The sequence below is a fragment of the Saimiri boliviensis genome, chromosome 2 (genome assembly GCF_048565385.1).
Source record: "Saimiri boliviensis isolate mSaiBol1 chromosome 2, mSaiBol1.pri, whole genome shotgun sequence".
NCBI classification, from domain to species: Eukaryota; Metazoa; Chordata; class Mammalia; order Primates; family Cebidae; genus Saimiri; species Saimiri boliviensis.
The window spans coordinates 198,656,903-198,678,431 of record NC_133450.1 but is presented as its reverse complement, the minus strand read 5'-3'; the positions used below and the strand labels follow the sequence as shown (position 1 = coordinate 198,678,431).

The 21,529-nt window shown below is 39.2% G+C and overlaps 1 protein-coding gene and 1 pseudogene across 3 annotated transcripts in view; one reads left to right on the top strand and one right to left on the bottom strand.

Annotated features, from left to right (window-relative positions):
* The window catches only part of TMEM38B (transmembrane protein 38B), a 330,972-nt gene extending 309,724 nt beyond the window's left edge, over nucleotides 1-21,248 (bottom strand). For all 3 annotated transcript variants that reach the window (XR_012516658.1, XM_074395124.1, XM_003925255.4), the window contains exons 1-2: nucleotides 21,015-21,248; nucleotides 13,735-13,891 (exon numbers count right to left, since the gene is read on the bottom strand). Coding sequence is in view for 2 of the 3 variants with exons in the window: in XM_074395124.1 (XP_074251225.1) it covers nucleotides 13,735-13,891; nucleotides 21,015-21,126 (269 nt within the window). In the remaining variant the exon portion in view is untranslated. The remainder of the gene's footprint in view (nucleotides 1-13,734; nucleotides 13,892-21,014) is intronic.
* Nucleotides 7,024-8,832, top strand: LOC104650949 (uncharacterized; annotated as a pseudogene).
* Nucleotides 21,249-21,529: the final 281 nt, after the last annotated feature.

The window sequence follows — 21,529 nt, the reverse complement described above, 5'->3', positions numbered from 1 at the left end:
TCCTATGCCTAAAAATAGCTCTTTATACATTTTTCTTTATAATATAAAAAAAAGGCTGTAATGCTCATAATAAATTATAATAGTTCTTAGATGACAGGAATCATTCATCTTGTTGCCCTCTAACCTAAAACTCAGCATGATGAAAAGTAGCCCTGAATTAAATCATTTATTAGCAGTCAATCTGGAGACAAAATATAAAATATATCAAATCAAAGAATTACTTGATAATGAAAGAGTTTGAGAAAGAATAAACTATCTGAGAGTAGTAAAAAGATTTCTGAAAACCATTTGTATGGCTTTCATTTTGTTGTTGTTGTTGTTATTGTTGTTGTTCAGATGGAGTTTTGCTCTTGTTACCCAGGCTGGAGTGCAATGGCGCGATCTCGGCTCACCGCAACCTCCACCTCCTGGGTTCAGGCAATTCTCCTGCCTCAGCCTCCTGAGTAGCTGGAATTACAGGCACACGCCACCATGCCCAGCTAATTTTTTGTATTTTTAGTAGAGATGGGGTTTCACCATGTTGACCAGGTTGGTCTCGATCTCTCGACCTTGTGATCCACCCGCCTCAGCCTCCCAAAGTGCTTGAGCCACCGCGCCCGGCCATGGCTTTCATATTTTACATGTTTATATGAGATTTTTAAAAACAACTAGTTTGATTTAAAATTTGTATACATTCATAGAAAATTTGAAAGCCTCTGTATACTTCTCTCTTTGAACATAGACTAATTTCTGAGTAGTTGATAAGGTCGTGCAGGAACAGTATATACACTTAATTTTTAAATGTATTTTTAATAAAATATAAATATTTTTGTTTCTATTATAGATTACATTAAGGGGGATTTGTTTTCACCTTAGCAGTACTCAGTGCCCAAAAGTAAAATATTCAAAAAACAACAAAAAGAATATTACAACTGACCTCATTTTCATTCCTTACACTGAGCCTAACTTTAACGTGAGTTAAAAACTTATACTATTACAATAGCAGTCTTCAACTTTTACATTCAACTATGTGACATTATAGTATAAGACATAAAATTTGCAATCATTGCAACTCTTCTATTTAATCAGATCTTTCTAAAGCATACCTATAATAAGCTAACATTTTTTAACAAAAAAAACTGTTTTCATTTGAGAGTTCAGTAGGCACAGGGCAAAAATATAATTGTGCTCAGCAGACTTACAAGTAAACATACCAGACCAATGGCATCCTGAACAACCATTCCTGCTCTATAACAAATTTGTTTTTTTTTTAAATGTTATTTTTATTGTACTTTAGATTCTAGGGTCCATGTGTAGATCATGCAAGATTGTTGCATAGGTACATTCATGGCAAAGTGGTGTGTTGCCACCATCCCCCCATCTATGCCACCATCACCTATACCTGACATTTCTCCCCACATTATCCCTCCCCTACTCTCCCTCCCACTACAAATTAGCTTTTTAAAATTCTTTTAATAAATCCCTCAACCAACACTTATTATGTAATCACCTTGTAACTTCTTCTGTAAACATAATTTCACCTTTAATTAAAATTGTCATATCTAAGGTAACTTTAACTTGTACAGTGCCTAAAGAAAACATATTGGAAAAAGAAAGAAGAAACAGAATGAGAAAACACTTGATTTCTCATACATTTAACTTGTATAGGTTAAGTTAATGGAGAGAAAATAATAACAAAAGACTAAAAGTCTCAAACGGGGTACAAACAAGATCCTAGGCCACTAACAAATGAAATCTCAAACAGTTTGAGAAAAAAATGAGTGTGGAATTTAGGTTAATACAAAAAGTTGCGCAGAGAGAAGCTTCCCAGGCTTAGTCACCAAGAACTAACTCTGTTTTCACTCTACTATCAATTCTACTCCTCTATCGAAGACAGTATCACTTAACTAAGCCAAAACACAGTGATAAACTAAATACAGTTTATGTTAGTCCAATATGACAGCTTTTTTCTTGCTCTTATCACTCTGACAATTTTTGTACATGCTTTGAAAAATACAGACAGAATGACCCCTATAAAATGATACTTTTTGTTGTATTTTTTCTCATCTAAATGTAGTCTCATTTACACAGATGTGCCATATATAGTAACTGATACTTGGAAGTTTAAAAATATATATACTGGGGCACAAAAGTACTTAAAAATTATAAAATCTTAATTTCCCCAAAAACAGCTTTAAAAAAAAAAAGAAAGAAAGAAAAACCTGTGAAAGTGTATGCTATCTTCCAAACCAAGTTATTGTTTTTCTTTACCAGTAGATGGTGCTAATTTCCAGATGTATACACTATGAGCTATTATACTAAAGATGACCTTGCTTGCTTGTTTAAAAACATTTCTAACACCATTTTATCTCTCAAATTAAAATCAAATGAAGCAGAGACTGTTCTAAATATGGAAACTGTAAAAAAGAAAATAGTAAAATATACTGTCTTTAAGACAGCATCATCTTTTATATTTAAGGATCTCTAAAGAACAGAAATAACGTTCCTGTTTCTAAAGCACAAAATAATATACTATGTAAGTACAGATTAAAGGACTAGATACCCCAGGTTTGAATCACAGCTTCAACTACGCAGTACCTGTCACACCTTAGGCAAGTTATTAATCCCTCTTTGCCTCAATTACATGCTCTTTAACATGTAATTGAATAAAATAATACCTACTTCACAGAGTTCTTCTCAGTTTTAAGTGAAATAACTAAAACACTTAGAAACTATCTGGGACACACAATAAATGCCATGTAAGTAATTGCTATTATTGTTGTTTTATAATGCCTAATAGAACACCTAGAAGCAATAAAAATGCTACCAACAAACAAAATAAAGATGGAAATATAATGGACTATATATAGCAGAAGGAAGGTATGTTCGATGGCTACAAACACAGATGAATCTTACTAACATAAGGCTGAAAACAAATCTTAGCTTTTTTATGTAGTTTCAGCATATGTTTATATCCATAAACAATATAGTTCTTGAAAGCTTTATAAATAGAATCATATGTATTTTTCTGTTTAAGTTCTATCCCTGAGATTTATTCTTATTATGTGCCAGTCTTTACCACAACAGAATTAATGTGTCATAATTTATCTGTTGACAGAGAGTTGTTCCCAGTTTTCCCTATCATAAATAGCATTTCTAAAAACATTCTTGTATATATCTGTACATAAGCAACATTTTTTTCTTGGTATATGCTTAAGAGATTTATTTTAGGAAAGCAATTCTTAAACTCTATTATATAATATCATTATATTAATAACTATCTGTTTTCTTCTGTGGATGGGCACTTTTATTGCTTCTAGTTATTTCACTGGGCATCATGAAGTTAAAGATAATGGTTATCTCTGAAGGCAGAAGAAAGGAGATGGAATGGGAGGAGACCATAGAAGGGACATAAAAACTAATGGTAAGGGTTCTGAGAAGATGCTAGTGGCTACCCAATTGTTTATTTTTAGCTCTTCAAATTCCCATAAAAATACACAGTGCCAGCAAGATAGGAAAACCAAAATCCCATGCACAATAATTGACTCTTGAACAACATGGGGGTTAGGGCTCCCAACCCCTATGCAGTCAAAAATCCACATATAACTTCTGACTCTCCAAAATCTGACTATGAATACCTTATTGTTGAAAAGAAGCCTTACCAATAATATGAACAGGTGATTAACAGATATTTTTTGTTATATGTATGACATAATTTTTTCACTGTTACCTATCTGTCCCAGATGTATTCTTATAATTAAGTAAGCCAGAGAAAATGTTATTAAGAAAAATTTAAGGAAGAGATCATGTATTTACTATTCATTAAGTGGAAGTGGATCATAAAAGTCTCCATCCTCTTCATCTTCACAAAGAGTAGGCTTATGGGGAGGAAGCGTTGGTCTTGCTACCTCAGGGGTGGCAGACGCAGAAGAAAATCTGCATATAAGTGGAGCCACACAGTTCAAATCCATGCTGTTCAAGGGTTAACTGTACTTACAACAAAACTATGTGACAAGATATTGCCTCAAACCCCAAAATGCAAGTGGGTAGAGGAAAATCACCAACACCCACAACATTGTACTACTTGGCAGAAAGAAGAAAGCAACAAGGTGGCAACTGAAGAACTTAAAACCAAAATAATACAAAAATAGCTAATGGAGACCGGGTGTGGTGGCTCAAGTGCTGTAATCCCAGCACTTTGGGAGGCCGAGGCGGGTGGATCACGAGGTCAAGGGATCGAGACCATCCTGGTCAACATGGTGAAACCCCGTCTCTACTAAAAATACAAAAAATTAGCTGGGCATGGTGGCACGTGCCTGTAATCCCAGCTACTCAGGAGGCAGAGGCCGGAGAATTGCCTGAACCCAGGAGGCGGAGGTTGCGGTGAGCCGAGATCGCGCCATTGCACTCCAGCCTGGGTAACGAGCGAAACTCTGTCTCCAAAAAAAAAAAAAAAAAAAAAAAAAAAAAAATAGCTAATGGGTATACAGTGGAAAGCAGAGCAGACTAATTTGGAAACACACACATTCGCACACAAGCACACACATACACAAATGCTACAACTGACAGGGGTTCTGGCATTTCTAACAGATAAGACAGAATCCATGATAAGAAGTTCTGAAAGGGTTGGAACAGTTTAGTCCCTCTGAGCTTTAAGCGTTTGAAATGGATTCACCAGGGTTCTCTTCTAGAATAAGCCCACACTTGAAGAAACTGAGAAGAATCAAACATACGCAGCATAGAACAACAGAAGAAAGAGAAGGTCCAAACCAAACCGAGGAAGTAAGAGATGCAAGAAATCTCAAAAAGCAGGTCATCTTTTGAACACTACATAAAAACAAAAGTAGGAGCTCTGTGAAGTAAAAAAAAAATCTTTCCACCACATTCTGCAAGTTTATGAAAGCCAATTTCATATAAAAATGACCAAAAGTATCAAGATCAAATCCTACAAAAATTTTTAAGAAAAAAATTTTTTAAGAAAAAATAAGCAGAATAAATCCCTACAGGCAATGAAAGCACTCAGTAAAATGTGTCCACAAAACAGATCAAAACTATAAACTACTATTTGAAAACAAGCTAAAGACATTAAGAAAGTGATGTAAAACATAAAAGAACACATATCAGAATAAGCAAAATTGAGAACCAAAGATTCAACACTCAGGAAATGAGAGATAAAAGGAAAAACAATCAATTTCCAAAATAAAAAACAAACCAGAAAACACAAAGAGAAATAAACATAACAGACAGTGCCTTCAAAGAAACAGCAGGTGAAAAGAGAAAAATAGGTTAATTTTTTTAGAATTACAGAGTTTAAAAGATTCCTTGAAGAAAGGCAAAGAAGAACCAAAGTACCAATAGTAAGAGTTCTTGAAGAAAACCAATGCAAAGGAGGAATACAAATACTAGTATTACTTTCACAATTTAAAAAAATTGTAGGTACCAAAAATAACACACCAGGTACAAGAGAATACTGTCACATAACAACCAACACCAAGATGTTTTATTTAAATGACTGGGCTTTAATGAAAAAACAAATCTTTAGGAGAAAAGAAAACAAAGATCTTAAAAGAGAAAGAAAATTAAAAGATCACCAGACGTTCTCAGCAGTGCTTTAAGCCACAAGAAAATAGAGTAATATATTTTAAATGACAGTGTAAAATAGTACATTTATTGTTAAAATGGGAGAATGAATCAAATATATGCAATAATAATTTTCTACAATCACTTCTGTGGTAGTCTTTGAACATTAAGACTACTGTAAGCATAAAACAGAAAAAAAAATCAACAATGTTAGAATATTATTAATTCAATCACATTCTATGTCCTTAAAAACCCAAATTCTTAGGGTGGAAGGAGATATATATATATAATAGAGAAAAGTTAAGTAAAAGCTATACGGTCCTGAATTTGAATTGGAAATTTCAATATGAACTCATGAGTTATTTTATCTTCATTTTTCCTACCTCTGTTCACTGAAAAGGCTAGACATAATGATCAACCCACTAACAGTAAGCATCTCCAGCACTCAAATTGTGGTCTTGAAATGCCATTTATCACCAAAAGACATCAGAACTTCTTCGAGAAACAAGTGATTACAGAAGAAAAGCACAAGGTGAATCCTTTCAACACCAGGTAGAAAGTAAGCTAATTCAAAGTCTGTCTCAAGAGGCTTCCACTGGCTGAAGATGGGATAATTTGAGCTTCAATACGAAAATAACTAAAATTTTATTGAAACCAATGAAATATGGTTAGTCATTAGCTCATAGTTATTTCCTCTATGCTGGTTATCTTTGGAGGATGACAGAGATCCAGTTCACTGTACTGAAAACTGGTAAATAAAACAAAGAACCAAGCATTACCTTTCCAGTATGAATTGTACAGCTGGTTTCCAAATGATGGTAAGTAGGAAGTATCTATTTGCATTTTGAGATCTTTGGAATGTCACTTTTCTGGCCAGAAACTCTGTGGTTGGTGGCATCTTTGCCCAACCTCTTGTCCTGTGTCCAGGTAGAATAAAGTACGCAGACAAGTGGAGGGTGAGCAAGACAAAGAGCAGCTTTGTTTAGTGTCAGAGCAGCTCAGAGAAGACCCACAGTGAGTAGCTCCTCTCTGCAGGCAAGCCATCCCATTGAGTGTACAGCCTCAGCAGAGAGGAGGCCCTGGAGTGGATGGCTACTCTCTGTAAGCAGCAGAGGAGGCTCCTCTCTGCAGGCAAGTCATCCCAACAAGTGCTCAGCTCCCAACAGAGAGGGTAGCTCCTCTCTGCAGCTAGTCAAACTCACATCTGTAGCTCTCAGCAGAGAGTAGGCCTTGCAGAGAGTGTAGGTCCTCTATGCTCGGCTCTCAGCACAGAGGGTAGCTCCTCTATGCTCAGCTCTCAGCACAGAGGGTAGCTCCTCCCTGCAGTTGGTCCTCCCCAAGTCTGCAGCTTTCAGCAGAGGAGGCCCTGAAGAGGGTAGGTCCTCTCTGCAACTGGCCATACAGTGGATTCTTCCTCCTCTGTCCCGCCCTGGCTCAGGGGCTTAAGGGTCTCAGAGGAGGAAAATGCATGCTGATTGGTCCATGGGCAACCATGGGCAGCCATGGGCAGCCACAGGAAAAGGTACTATGAGTTCCCCCTCTGATGGCAGGACTGGCAGCCCACCTCAAGGCTTCAGGCTTCCCAGAGCCTGAAGGTTGGGCTTCATTGTGGACCTGCCAGCTTCTGCCCAGGAGCCTGTCTGCCTCTGGCACCATCCGGCATATCCAGGCTGTTGGCACCAAGAGGCATCTGCAGGCCAGCACCCAGTCACCCTCAGCCAGGCCAGCACCCAGTCACCCTCGGCTCCCCCTCAGCTTCCCCTCCCGCACTCTTTAGCACCCAAAGTTCAGAGGGGGCCAAGGTGGCAGGGGGATGGCATGTTAGCACTGCCCTGAGAGTGGGCACACCCAGCCAGGCTGTGACAGCCCAGGAGCAAAGTTGTATTTCTTGATTTGGGTAGTGGTTACAAGGATGTACCCTATAATAATTTATTAGGTCTTATGTTTGGCTTTGTGGTTTTCTGTATTTTCTTCTCTTTTCTTTTTTGAGACAGAGTCTTAGTCTGTCACCCAAGCTGGAGTGCAGTGGCACAATCTCGGTTCACTGCAACCTCCACCTTCCCAGTTGAAGCAATTCTCCTCCCTCACCCTCCCAAGTAGCTGGGACTACAGGCATGGGCCACCACACCCAGCTAATTTTTGTATTTTTAGTAGAGACAGGGTTTCAGCATGTTGGCCAGGCTGATATCGAACTCCAGACCTCAGGTGATCCACCTGCCTTGGCCTCCCAAAGTGCTGGAACTATAGGCCTGAGCTACCACACCCAGCTATTTTCAGTTTTTTTAATACAAAGATTTGTTTAAGTGACAACTTTTTTGCTAATCTAAATGATGGATATATAACTTTTAATTGTATCACAATTCTATTTTGCATAATTTTATAAATACTTTTTTTTTTAACCTAATTCAGTATTCCTTGAAATTTTACATTAAAATAAAAATCTGGCAGGAACAGGCCTGGTGATTTCAAGGGAAAGAACCGTTGAAGTCCTGGCTTTGTGTGGAGGTAGGAGCAGGGAATAGAGGCAGGAGTGAAGTCTCAGGAAAAAAGGTGTTAGAAGTAGCAGAGCCCTCTGGCTGCGTGTGTCTGAGGCTTGGCAGCCGGAGCCGTGGACAGTTTGCTGAGTCCATTAGTGCACCCGGCAGAGACACGCTGCTGCCCTGCTACCTGCGTCCTCCCAACACGCCTCTGTTCATCAGGAATGTAGCCAATAACACCAAGTCTGTGTGAATTTGATCGTTATGATCCTATAGTAGATGTGTATGTTCCACTTGATTACTACACTCACCGTCCAAGAGGACTTATGTTCAATTTAAGAATGTTCATGATGCTGAAGATGCTTTACATAATTTAGACAGAAAGTAGATTTGTGGGTAGTAGACTGAAATACAGTTTGCCCAGGAGGACAGGAAGACACCAAATCAGATGAAAGTCGAGGAAGGGAGGAATAGGTACAGTTCTTCATGCTATGATGATTATGACAGACACAGAAGTTCTAGAAGCCTAAGTTATGAAAGAAGGAGATCAAGAAGTCAGTCTTTTGATTACAACTACAGAAGATCATATAATCCTAGAAACAGACCGGCTGGAAGACCACGGCATAGCAGAAGCCATTCCGACAACGCCAGACCAAACCACAGCTGAAATACCTAGTACAGTTGTGCTTACTACAGGAAAGATCTGAAAGCGGAAAAAGAACCAAAGAAGGGCAGTTCAAGTGAACAAAGGGTGGGTGGAAGGTGCTGCAGCATGAATACTGTACAAATATTTTGACTCTGGTCTGAAAAGATAAAAGAATGTTATGGAAAACTACATGGAATAATTGAAGTCACTTTAAGCTTGAAAGTAAACATTTTAGGACAAATGAAATTCAACTTTGTACTTGTAGAAACTCATCTGTAAATATGAATAGATTTATACTGATTCATGGATAACAGGTCCATAATAAATTACTGGAAACTAGGATGTCTGAATATCAAGGAAGACAGTCATAGTCTCTTACAGTGCCTATGTTGGTCTGTCTCAAACTCAATTGGGTGGGAAAAGATATGGTCCAATATAAAAGTTTCACTTCGCCATGACTAGCAAATTTTGCCTTTCTTTATTTTGGTTCCAGTGTTTTCTGCTTAAATCATTTGCTTTGTTGGCAACTGTGTTTATTTACTTGTACAACACATGCAGTTTACATTTTCCTTAACTACATTCCTTCCCAAGTAAATTCCAATTATATTTGACATCCAGCTAAGAGAGCCCATCTCTTGCTCACCTCTATCCTAGTCAGTATGTTCAACAAATATTTACTGAGCCCTTACTGTGGGCAAAACATTGTACTGGATAATTGAGGAGAAAAACAGATTAACTCCCTTACTCAGTAAATGTCTACTGAGCAAAATCTAGTAAATCATTATAATATGACCTCATTGTTCTGTTTGAGGTGTATTATTCATAACAATACTTTATACCATTCATATCTTAATGGAATTATAGAACCCAGGTAAATGGTTACCTGCCATTAAAAGTATCCAGTATTTGTTTGATTCCATTATTACAAATAATGGAAAAAATGCTTTGTTTTAATCTGTAATAAGCAGTTTATTGTGCCATGACTGTCATATACTAGAGTTAATATTAAAATGTTGACTCTGCCTCACCAAACACATACTAGGAAGTAATCCCCAAAATAAGTATTTAACTTTGCATTAGATATAAAGGAGACTGGGTGCTATAATTAGATTATTTTGAGGCTGACAGCTGTTACCCCAGCTGATTTAGTATGTTCTGTAACTGAAAAAATGTCACCAAATTTTACTTTTTAGTGATTTACATGTACATTTTATAGGGGACAAGTTCTGTATATAGTGAATAAATAACTTTTATAGTTTTTTAAAAAAGCCAACGTGAGAAACAATGAGACCTCATCTCAACAAATATAAAAATTTTAAAAATTAGCTAGGGGCCAAGCACAGTGGGTCACTCTGATGGGCTGTTATTCTAGTACAGTTAGAGCAACATAAAAAAAAAAAATCAACAGACAACACGTTGGGTAGCAGTAATTCTAAGAAGAAAATAAACAAGGATGATGTGATAGTCATGGGAGAGGAGGTGCTACTTTAGTCAGGGAAGGTCTCTCTGATAAAACAAAATATGAGACTTCTGAGGAAAAAATGATTACAAAGAGAAGAAAGCAAGTACAAAGGCCCTGAGGTAGAAGAATACCTTACGTGTTAAAGAAATAGCAAAGCTCATGTGACCTAGAGAAAAGTGAGCAGGAGTGGTAAGACATTACATAAAAGAAGTGAAAGCAAAGATTTTGCAGGGTTTTACAGGCCACCGTAAAGGTTTGGGGTATTGTTCTTAATAAGATAAGAAATTACTGAGCACATGAATGACATGTTCTAATTTACTCAAGTTGTCCCTCAGTATCTGTGGGGGACTGGTTTCAGGACTCTCTCAAAACCTGTGGATGTGAGAGTCCCTACTTAAATAGCAGAGAATTTACACTAATCTACACACATCCTCCTTATACTTCAAATCATCTCTAGATTATTAACAATACCTAACACAGTGTAAATACTATACATAAAGAGTTGTTACACTGTATTTTTATTTGCATTATTTTTATTGTTGCATTGTTATTTTTTATTGGATTTTTTCCAAATATTTTTGATTTGCAGTTGGTTGAATGCAAGGATACAAAACCCATGGGTATAGAAGGCCAACTGTAATAATTTTGTCTGCTCTGTGAAGAATAAAAAATAGATTCAAAGGGATAATCAAAGGAACAGCAAGACCACTTAGGAAGCTCCTGCAATCATCCAAGAGGTTAGTACTATAGGAATAGAAGTAGAAATAATGAAAAGTATCAAATTCCAGGTATCTTTCTTTTTGTATCGTTTCAGCATCTATACACATAAAAAAATTCTTCCAAAATGCTAATAACTTTTAAAAATATTGTTATAGAAATAAAAGTCTTTGGGAAAGTTTTTAAAAACACATAGCAACTGGAAGACTACACTTTAAGAGATGGTTACACAAATCTGTAAGAGATAGTGGCTATTAAGTGGGAAGACTCTAAAGTTTTTACTTCTTTTTTTTTTTTTTAGATGGAGTCTTGCCCTGGTGCCCAGATTAGAGTGCAATGGTGTGATCTCGACTCACTGCAACTTCAGCCTACCAGGTTCAAACAATTCTTCTACCTCAGCCTCCCAAGTAGCTGGGATTACAGGCACATGCCACTACACCTGGCTAATTTTTTTTATATCTTTAGTAGAGACAGGGTTTCAACATGTTAGTCAGGCTGGTCTTGAACTCCTGACCTTGTGATCTGCCCATCTCAGCCTCCCAAAGTGCTGGAATTACAGGTGTGAGCCACTGTGCCTGGCCAGTTAAGAACTTGTTTTTTTGTTTGTTTGTTTGTTTGTTTGTTTTATTTTTTTGAGATGGAGTTTCGCTCTTGTTACCCAGGCTGGAGTGCAATGGCGCAATCTCGGCTCACTGCAACCTCTGCCTCCTGGGTTCAGGCAATTCTCCTGCCTCAGACTCCCGAGTAGCTGGGATTACAGGCACGCGCCACCATGCCCAGCTAATTTTTTGTATTTTTAGTAGAGACGGGGTTTCACCATGTTGACCAGGATGGTCTCGATCTCCTGACCTCGTAATCCACCCACCTCGGCCTCCCAAAGTGCTGGGATTACAGGCGTGAGCCACCATGCCCGGCCCTATTTTTTTATTTTTATTTTTTTAAAGATGGGGTTTCACCATGATGGCCAGGCTGGTCTTGAACTCCTGAACCTCAGGTGATCCACCCACCTCGGCCTCCCAAAGTGCTAGGATTACAGGCGTGAGCCATTGCGCCCAGCCAAAACTTGTTTTGATTCTAGCTCAACCACTTACTGACATGAAAATTATAGCAGCATTTTTCTATGCCTCAATTTTCCCATTTCTCAAATGGGAATAATGATAGCTACCTTACAGTACTCCTGTGAGTATATGAAAATGAATATGAAGGCCGGGCGTGGTGGCTCAAGCCTATAATCCCAGCACTTTGGGAGGCCGAGGCAGGTGGATCATGAGGTCAAGAGATCGAGACCATCCTGGTCAACATGGTGAAACCCCGTCTCTACTAAAAATACAAAAAATTAGCTGGGCATGGTGGCGCGTGCCTGTAATCCCAGCTACTCGGAAGGCTGAGGCAGGAGCATTGCCTGAACCCAGGAGGCGGAGGTTGCGGTGAGCCGAGATCATGCCATTGCACTCCAGCCTGGGTAACCAGAGTGAAACTCGGTCTCAAAGAAAAAGAAAATGAATATGAAGAAATTAAGTGACATATGGTAACAACTGAACACAGCCACAGGTTCCCAGGATTACTGTTTCTCATTAATACTATTATTTGTAATATTCCTTTTAGAACTGGTTACATACTCATTTTAAAATTATCACAATAAAAATAAACTACAAGTGTTCCTAACATGTTATATATTTGATGACATGGTTTTTAATAGAAAACAGTTTCTGCTTTAGATATAAAAAAGCACTATAATTTGTATTATAACTTGATGGATCAATCCCTTAAGTATAATGAATTCGGATTTGCAAGAATTCAAAGCAATTCCTAGTAACATTTTTTCTTAACTTCAAAATTATAAAATTTAAAGATCTCAAAAATCAACAAAGAGTATGAGAAGAATAATTAAATATAAGCCATAATTATTTGGACTTTTTGTTTAGTTTTATTTGGTCACATTCATGATTTTACCATGTTGTATATCTGTGTGTACCAGTTAGGTTCACGAGATAAACTCGTTAGGGTCAAATATTTAATGCCCTTTCATATTAGCAATGTTAATATTAAAGATATATAAGACAGGCCGTGCGTGGTGGCTCACACCTGTAATTTCAGCATGTTTGGGAGGCTGAGTTGGGCAGATCAGTTGAGGTCAAGAGTTCGAGACTAGCCATGGTGAAACTCCATCTCCACTAAAAACTCAAAAATTAGCCAGACATGGTAGCGTGTGCCTGTAATTTCAGCTACTCCGGAGGCTGAGGCAGGAGAATCACTTGAACACAGGAAGCGGAGGTTGCAGTGAACCAAGATCATGCCACTGTATTCCAGTCTGGGTGACAGAACAAGACTATGTTTCAAAAAAAAGATACATAAGACAATGGCAGACAATACTTGCTTCTGGGAGAAGATAAGGGGAGACAAAAAAGAAAGGAAAGACATACTTTGCAATTAAAACCTCTGGCATGGCCAGGCACAGTGGCTCACACCTGTAATCCCAGCACCCTGGGATACCAAGGCAGGTGGATCACCTGAGGTCAGGAGTTCAAGACCAGCCTGGCCAACATGGTGAAGCCCCGTTTCTACAAAAAATACAAAAATTCCCCAGGCATGATGGCAGGTGCCTGTAATCCCAGCTACTCAGGAGGCTGAGGCAGGGAATTGCTTGAACCCAGGAAGCAAAGGCTGCAGTGAGCCAAGGTCATCCCACTGCATTTCAGCCGGGGAGATAGAGTAAGACTCTGTCTCAAAACACAACAACAACAGGAAAAAAAAAACCCTCGGCATTAACTTTTCAAGAAAATAAAACATTGTTCAAAGAAAAAAATTTATTTTACTAACAATTATAACTCAATTGTTTAAATGTCCCATAGGTCACCATAATGGCAGCTTACCAGATTGAAGATGCCAGTAATATGTTAGTGCTGTTTGCAAGAAACTTCAATGGAGGCTCTGCAAGCAGTAGACAGGATAAAATTCCACCACCAAAGCAGTGCAGCATAGCAGTAAACCAGCTTGAAATAGGATTCTTCCGTGCCAATGCAACTGCTCCTGAAATGGTAAAGTAAAATATGGTCTGAGATCACTATATATTTATTAAACAAGCCCTAAAGTACAAGTTGCACCAAAGAAATAAACTTCTTAATTTATAATTTTCAATAACTATTATTCATAGATGTGCCAATCAAAATCATTAAAAACCTTATATTTTATTCTTTAAAGCAAGACTGGAAACATTTTGTTACTGGGTGATATTTGGCACTTTGCCACCTTTAAAATACTCTTCTGTTCAGGCTGTCATTGCCAGTTTTCTAATAGATTATTATAAACAATATTCTCACTTACTGTCTCCTTTCACCCCAAACCCTACAGTAAGTACTCCCAGACAATAGGCCAAAGTGATTTGTTAAGAAAAATTTATACTCTTAAGTATATTATAAAGAAGCTGAAATAAATAAACTAAGCTTTCAACAAAACAGGTCAGAAACAGAGTAACAAAATAAAACCAAAGGTGAAAGGTTTCTTAGGAATAGATATTTATACTTTCTCAACATGAGTCCTAACTAATTACTTATTAATTGTAGAGGGAAATCATAACTTCAAAGCCAGGAAACCTTGCAGACATCAGTCATCAGTGTAAATACATCAAATGACTCCTGAGATAATGCACTGAGAACACATCATCACTTCTATGGTTTTCTTTTCTCTTTTTTTTTTTTTTTTTGAGACAGACTTTCACTCTCTTGCCCAGGCTGGAGTGCAGTGGCGCGATCTCCGCTCACCACAACCTCCGCCTCCCGGGTTCAAGCAATTCTCCTGCCTCAGCCTCCTGAGTAGCTGGGACTACAGACGCATGCCATCACATCCTGTTAATTTTTGTATTTTTGGTAGAGATGAGGTTTCACTATGTTGGCCAGGCTGGTCTGGAACTCCTGACCTTATGATCTGCCTGCCTTGGCATCCCAAAGTGCTAGATTACAGGCATGAGCCACCACACCCAGCCACTTCTCTGGTATTTCTGACAAAAATATACAACCTGAACTAATCAAATCAGACAAGCCCAAACTGAGGGCTACTCTGAGAAAACAAACATCAACAACTGGCCTACATTTTTTAAATGCTGAAGTCAAAAAACACACCAAAAAAGACAAATAAAACATTCTAGATTACATGAAAATTTTCTCTAACTCAAATTATATTTATTTATTTATTTATTTATTTATTTTTGAGACTGGGTCTTGCTCTGTCACCCAGGCTGGAGTGTAGTGACGTGCTCTCAGCTCACTGTAACCCCAGCATCTGGGTTCAAGCGAGTCTCATGCCTCAGCCTCCCAAGTAGCTGGGATTACAGCCATGTGCCACTACACCAGGCTAATTTTGATGTTTTTAGTAGAGACAGGGTTCCACCATGTTAGCCAGGCCCAGGAGACAGAGAAAAGAAAAAAAAAAAAAACTTACACTATTAGCCCAAACTGAAAACTATAGTCAATCACATGCCAGGGTTCAGGAGGATTCACATGTTTGTTCACATGAGACAAATGGAGGTAAACAAACAAAAAAAATTAATCCCACTTGTTATATTACCTGATGTCTTTCATGTCTTTGCTTATGAAGTAAAAGTTACATAGAAAGGCGGAGTATTATCTTTCCTGGGATTTAAAGCCTAAAACGTGAACCAAACAAAAATGGGATGTAGTCCTTCACACCTTAGGTAGAAAAAGAGTTAATCCCCTTTATCCTTTTGCCTCCAGTGGCTTTTTTTTCCAGGGGAATAGGGGTAGTCGCTCCCTGTCACCCAGGCTGAAGTGCAATGATATGATCTCGACTCACTGCAACCTCCATCTCCCATGTTCAAATGATTCTCCTGCCTCAGCCTCCCATGCAGCTGGGATTACAGGCACCTGCCTCCACGCTCAGCTAATTTTTGTATTTTTAGTAGAGACAGGGTTTCACCATGTTGGCCAGGCTGGTCTCAAACTCCTGACCTCATGATCCGCCAGTCTTGGCCTCCCAAAGTTCTGAGATTACAGGTGTGAGCCTCCAGTGGCATTTTTATGATCTAGGCAGACAGTACAAATGATCAGATATAAATGGGGTAGGAAAGCAGACAGTAAGGTATTAAACGTGGTAGAGTACATACCAAAACAAAGTCTCAAGGAGTAGCATGTCTGACAGGGTAAAGATGTGAAGAACTCTGATAGTAGTATATATATGAATTATAGTTTACTGTAGGTGTGAGTTCTAGAGAATCAATCACTGGAGGATAGGAAAAAGTTGCCAATTAAGTAAAGCATACATATACTAAGTAAAAATCTAAAATAAATAGTGTTGGAATAGGAGAAGGACACACATATTAGCTCTTCAGTTCTGAATATGAAAAAGGAATGCTGACCACATTGAGTAATATGAGTTACTCAATGCATCTACTGACAGAACATGAACAAATGTATCTTAAAATGAGTTAGAAGAAAAAAAGACATATATGGGCTGTAAAAAAAAAAATTACCATAGAAAATAAAGTGATTAAGATCCAGAAGATTCAAGCGAAATACACAACATTTAAGAATTAACTACTAACCGGGCGCGGTGGCTCACACCTGTAATCCCAGTACTTTGGGAGACTAAGGCGGGTGGATCACGAGGTCAAGAGATCGAGACCATCCTGGTCAACAAAGTGAAACCCCGTCTCTACTAAAAATACAAAAAATTAGCTGGGCATGGTTGTGCGTGCCTGTAATCTCAGCTACTCAGGAGGCTGAGACGGGAGAATTGCCTGAACCCAGGAGGCGGAAGTTGCGGTGAGCCGAGATTGCGCCATTGCACTCCAGCCTGGGTAACAAGAGCGAGACTCCGTCTCAGGAAAAAAAAAAAAAAAAAAAGAATTAACTACTGAAGAATACAGAGCAATTTTCTATAGTATAATGTAAACATTTACTCCAATAGACTTGGAAATCTAAAAGAAACAGATGATTCCTGAAAGAAATATAAATGACCAAAATGACTTAAGTTTGGATTGGAAAAAAAGTAAGATTTACCCATTAAAATACACCAAGAAACATAAAACTACATAGTTAAAGTCTACAAATATCAAAGAACAGCAATACCTATTATACAAACCATCCCAAGCTTTAAAAATGGAAAGCTTCCCAATCTATTTTACAATAACAGCATAACCTTGGGCCCAAACTGGAAAAGGATAACACAACAAAATAACCTAAAAAGCTCATTTCTATTATAAACATAAATGCAAAAATTTTACATGAAGTATTACCAAATCAAAATCTCTAATGAATTAAAATAATGTATCAAGTAGTTTAGTCCAAAAATATAAGGATGATTCATCATTTTTTTTAAATGTATTAATGTAATTCACTATGTTACATTTTTAAACAGGAAACAAAATATGATCTCAATAGATTTTGAAATAAATAGCACTTGATAAAATATGTCACCTTCTCCACCAGGACAGTATAAAGATGTAAGAATATCCAGCCAGGCACGGTGGCTCACGCCTGTAATCCCAGATCTTTGGGAGGCCGAGGTGGGCAAATCATGAGGTCAGGAGTTCAAGACCAGCCTGGCAAACATGGTAAAACCCTATCTCTACTAAAAATACAAAAAAATTAGCCATGAGTGGTGGTAGGCGCCTGTAATCCCAGCTACTCGAGAGGCTGAGGCAGATGAGTTGCTGGAATCTGGGAGGCAGAGGTTGCAATGAGCCAGGATCATGCCATTGCACTCCTGCCTGGGTGACAGAGCAACTCGGTCTCAGGAAAAAAAAAAAGACACAAGAATATCCTAGAACGCTGGGAATAAAATAAAACTTCCTTAAAGTGTCCCTCATAAAAACCCTATAGCAAACATCACACTTGATAAAACTTTAAAAGCATTCTCATTAAAATCAGGAATATCATAAGACAAAGTCACTATCATTAGTATTCAATGAAACATTCTTTAATATAAAGAGGCTAGAAAAAGAAATGAAGGTTCTTGGCTATAAGCAACAAAAACCAACAAACTTAAGCGATAAGGAATTCATTGGAAGGATTTCAGTAGTTCACAGGAAAAAAATAAATCACAGGCTAAAGAAAACAAAGGGCAAGAATGAAGGGCACTCCAGAGGTCTATGCAGGAGGGATGATCTTACTAAAAGTCTTAGATTAGAACCAGTTCAGTAAGTACAGAGCATACTCTGTTGAGATCATTGAGTTCCAACTATTCTATCCAGCCATAATCAGACTTGCAAAGGAACATCTGTATCACACAAAAATACTGCAGATAGATTAAGAACCTATTTTTTTTTAGAACTATAGAATTGTTTTCAAAAAGATCAAGGATGAGTATTTTTATAATCTTAGGCCTGAGAAAGACCTTCTTAAAATACATAAATCGCAATAGTGACATAGGAGAAAAAAATTAACAGATTTTTTTATGAAAGAGTAAAATATTATGAAATTGTTTAAACTTCTGCAATAAGACTACATAAACAAAGTTAAAACATAGCAAGAGTTATGGAAAAAAAAGGACTACAGACATAAATAGAATTAATATCCATGATCCACAAAGAGAGTCAATAGAAGACAACAACCTACAGCCCAATAGGAAAAGGGACAAAAAAAAATTAAGCGATTTACAGGAAATATAAATGACCAATAACAGTCACAAACTCATCAGTACCTTGACAAATGTAAATGAAATACTGTGCTCTGATCATCAGAATGGCACAGTATTGAAGACCTATAATAGAACTGTCAAAGGAAATGGGCAGTCTAACACACTTCAAGTAAAAGGTTAAACAGGTACACTCAACACTCTGGTGTGTGAATTCTATCATTTTTACCTCTTTACAAGTACTGGTACTGTATGATACTGTATTCGTATTCAATAATCATGTGGTTCTCAAAGTCTGGAATCTCAGGAGCCTTCTACATCCCTAAAAATTAGTAAACAGATTAATGGTTGCCAAGGATGGGAGATCGCTTACTACGTAAGTGCAGGAAGGAATTTGGGGTGGGTGAGAAAACTTGTTCTGTATCTTGATAGTGATGGTGGTTAAATGACTGTATGTGTCTGTCCCAAAACACAGAAGTTTGTATTAAAAATGATTAATAGACTGTATGTCAATTACATCTTTTAAAAAAACCTGACTTAAAATTTCTTCAGAATCCCAAGGAGTTTTGTATATGTGGGTTTCGCGTATCAATGCTTAGCATCTTAGAAATTATAACTGCGAAAATTTTAAATAGTTGTGGAGGCTAAAGCAACTCAAACATCTGCCATGTTGAACTATGATTAACCCCAAGTTCTGGGACTACCGCTAAGATTTATATTTTATCTACTGTTCCTTGTGTAGTAGTATATACTTATCGTAAATCCTGCTCTTAGGTCAAACAACTTGGACACTATGTCACTTATAAATCCTGCCCTTAAGCAACTGTCCTACACATCCCGGGTTGGGAGTTGGGGGCTGGGGTAATGGGCATGATCCACTGTCTCCTCGGGGCCACTCAAGACATGGCTTCTGTTCCTAAGTCCCTTTTAAAGGTTTCTTTCTGAAAAACTGGATTCCTCAGACTCTCAGCTTCCTCTGCCTCTGGGGGTAGAACTGCATAAACTTGTCCATTGTGCAACAATTGTTCTTCATGCTTTCATTTTTTAAAAAAATAAATGCATTAAATGTTAACATAAATAATGTATTCTTCCAGCCTGGCCAACATCGCGAAACCCCATCTCCATAAAAATACAAAAATTAGCCGATTGTAGTGACAGGTGCCTGTAATCCTAGCTACTCGAGAGGCTGAGGCAGGGAAAATTACTTCAACCTGGGAAGCGGAGGTTGCAGCAGTGAGCCGAGATCGCGCCACTGAACTCCAGCCTGGGCAGCAGAGAGAGACTCAGTCTCAATAATAATAATGTATTATTTATGAAAAATAACTTTTCCAAAACAAAAAACATTTAGTGACAAGAGTCACACTGTTGTACATTTTAACAAATGTCTGGCTTTAAATAGAAAACTGTTAGATTCTCAAATCTGCTTCCTTCTGTTACGGTATCACAACTCAGCCACTAGAAAACTCCACTGTATACTTCTGAGAAAAAGAGAATGAAAAAGATAATATCTCTATATCATTATTAAAGAAATTTTGACCCAGCAGTGTCAGAGAAGCCCATGGGTCCCTGGAACACAATTTGAATCTGATTCCGCCTATACAAAAAAAAAAACTTTTTAAAAAAAATCAAATTCTGAACATGTAGTAGCAACAAAACTTACTTTTTTCAAATCAAAGAAATAATATCTTAGGCAGATATGTGTTCTACTTTAATACAGTAATACCATCCTTATTCCAGGTCAAAATTTGTACCAATGATTTAAACTGAGCTACTGAGATCCATACAACTAAAAGAACGGTAGAAAAACTACAAAAGTCAAGCGGGATTTGAGCAAAGACACCTGGTGTAAAATCCAAGAAAATACAACTACTGTCCCTGGATCGCATGGTTAAAAGAACTCAGAATTTCAAGACTCTATCCCCATTCTGCAGATAGTGAAAGCATGTCAGTTTATCCTACTCGTACAGCGTCCGTCGTGACTGTGAAAACGGGAAGGCACGCGTTCTCACGTGTTGGCAGGGCGCTGAGACACTGCGTGAAGCGGAGGTCTGGTCTGGCCACAGGAGGCTGCTTAAGTTTCAGGGCTCGTACAACTTTCAACATTACAGAGTGGTCCGCAACCATCTGATACTCCAAGAGACTAAGTCAGAAACCCGCTGTCTCCTCACGTGACTTTTAAACACTGTGCGAGCAAGCGGCGGTACCTCCAGGAGACCGTGCAAGCCCTGGGCTGGCGACCGTCCCGCGCTTCTGAAACGCGGCGGCGGCGGCTCGTCAGTCCCGGGACTCCGGCCGGCGGTGGGCAGGGTCGGCCCCGCTCGTCCCGGCTGCGGCGTCGCGGACCCCAGGCCACGCCTCCTTTGGCGACTACGAGGGCCTCCCTCCCCGGCCTCAGTGTCCCCATCTGCACTCAGTAAGTCGGACCGGCCGGCCCTTGGCGCCCCTCCAACTCTACCATCGAACTTTCTGGGCTAGCGGCCGCTCGGCCGCCCACCCGACTTAGACGGTGTCCTCGCCCTCAGGGGCGCTCGGAGGGGTCCGGCCCGCCGCGCCCCGCACTCACCCGGCTGACTTTTCACAGCCATCACGGACACTAGATAGTGCGCGAAGTCAAAAAAGGGAAACATGGACGTGCGGGAGAAGGCCAGAGCCAAGTCGTCCCACGGAGAGTCCATAACGACGACCGACCGCAGCAGCCGAACCAGCCGCGGATACGGGCTCCCTGCGCGCGCGGCGAGACACAGGAGAGGGGACGGCCGCAGCCGCGCTGAGCCGCGCCGACTCCAGCTCTGCGCGTGCGCCCTGGCGCCGAGGGGCGGGGCCGCGCGTCGCAGGAGGTGCAGGCCCTCGGCGGGTGGGCGGGGCGAGCGGGGTCCTGGCAGCTACAACCCGGCTCTGGCCGGGTTCTCCTAATAAGGGTCCAGCTTCTCCGTCCTGGACGCAGTGCAGGAGCTGGAAAGCGGGCAGGTGAACAGAACATGGTCCTCAAGGGGAGACACTCAGAGTTGGATTTATTTCTGTCGATTGATGTCATTCACCTAACATTTATCGAGCAACCACGGTGCAAGTCACACTGTG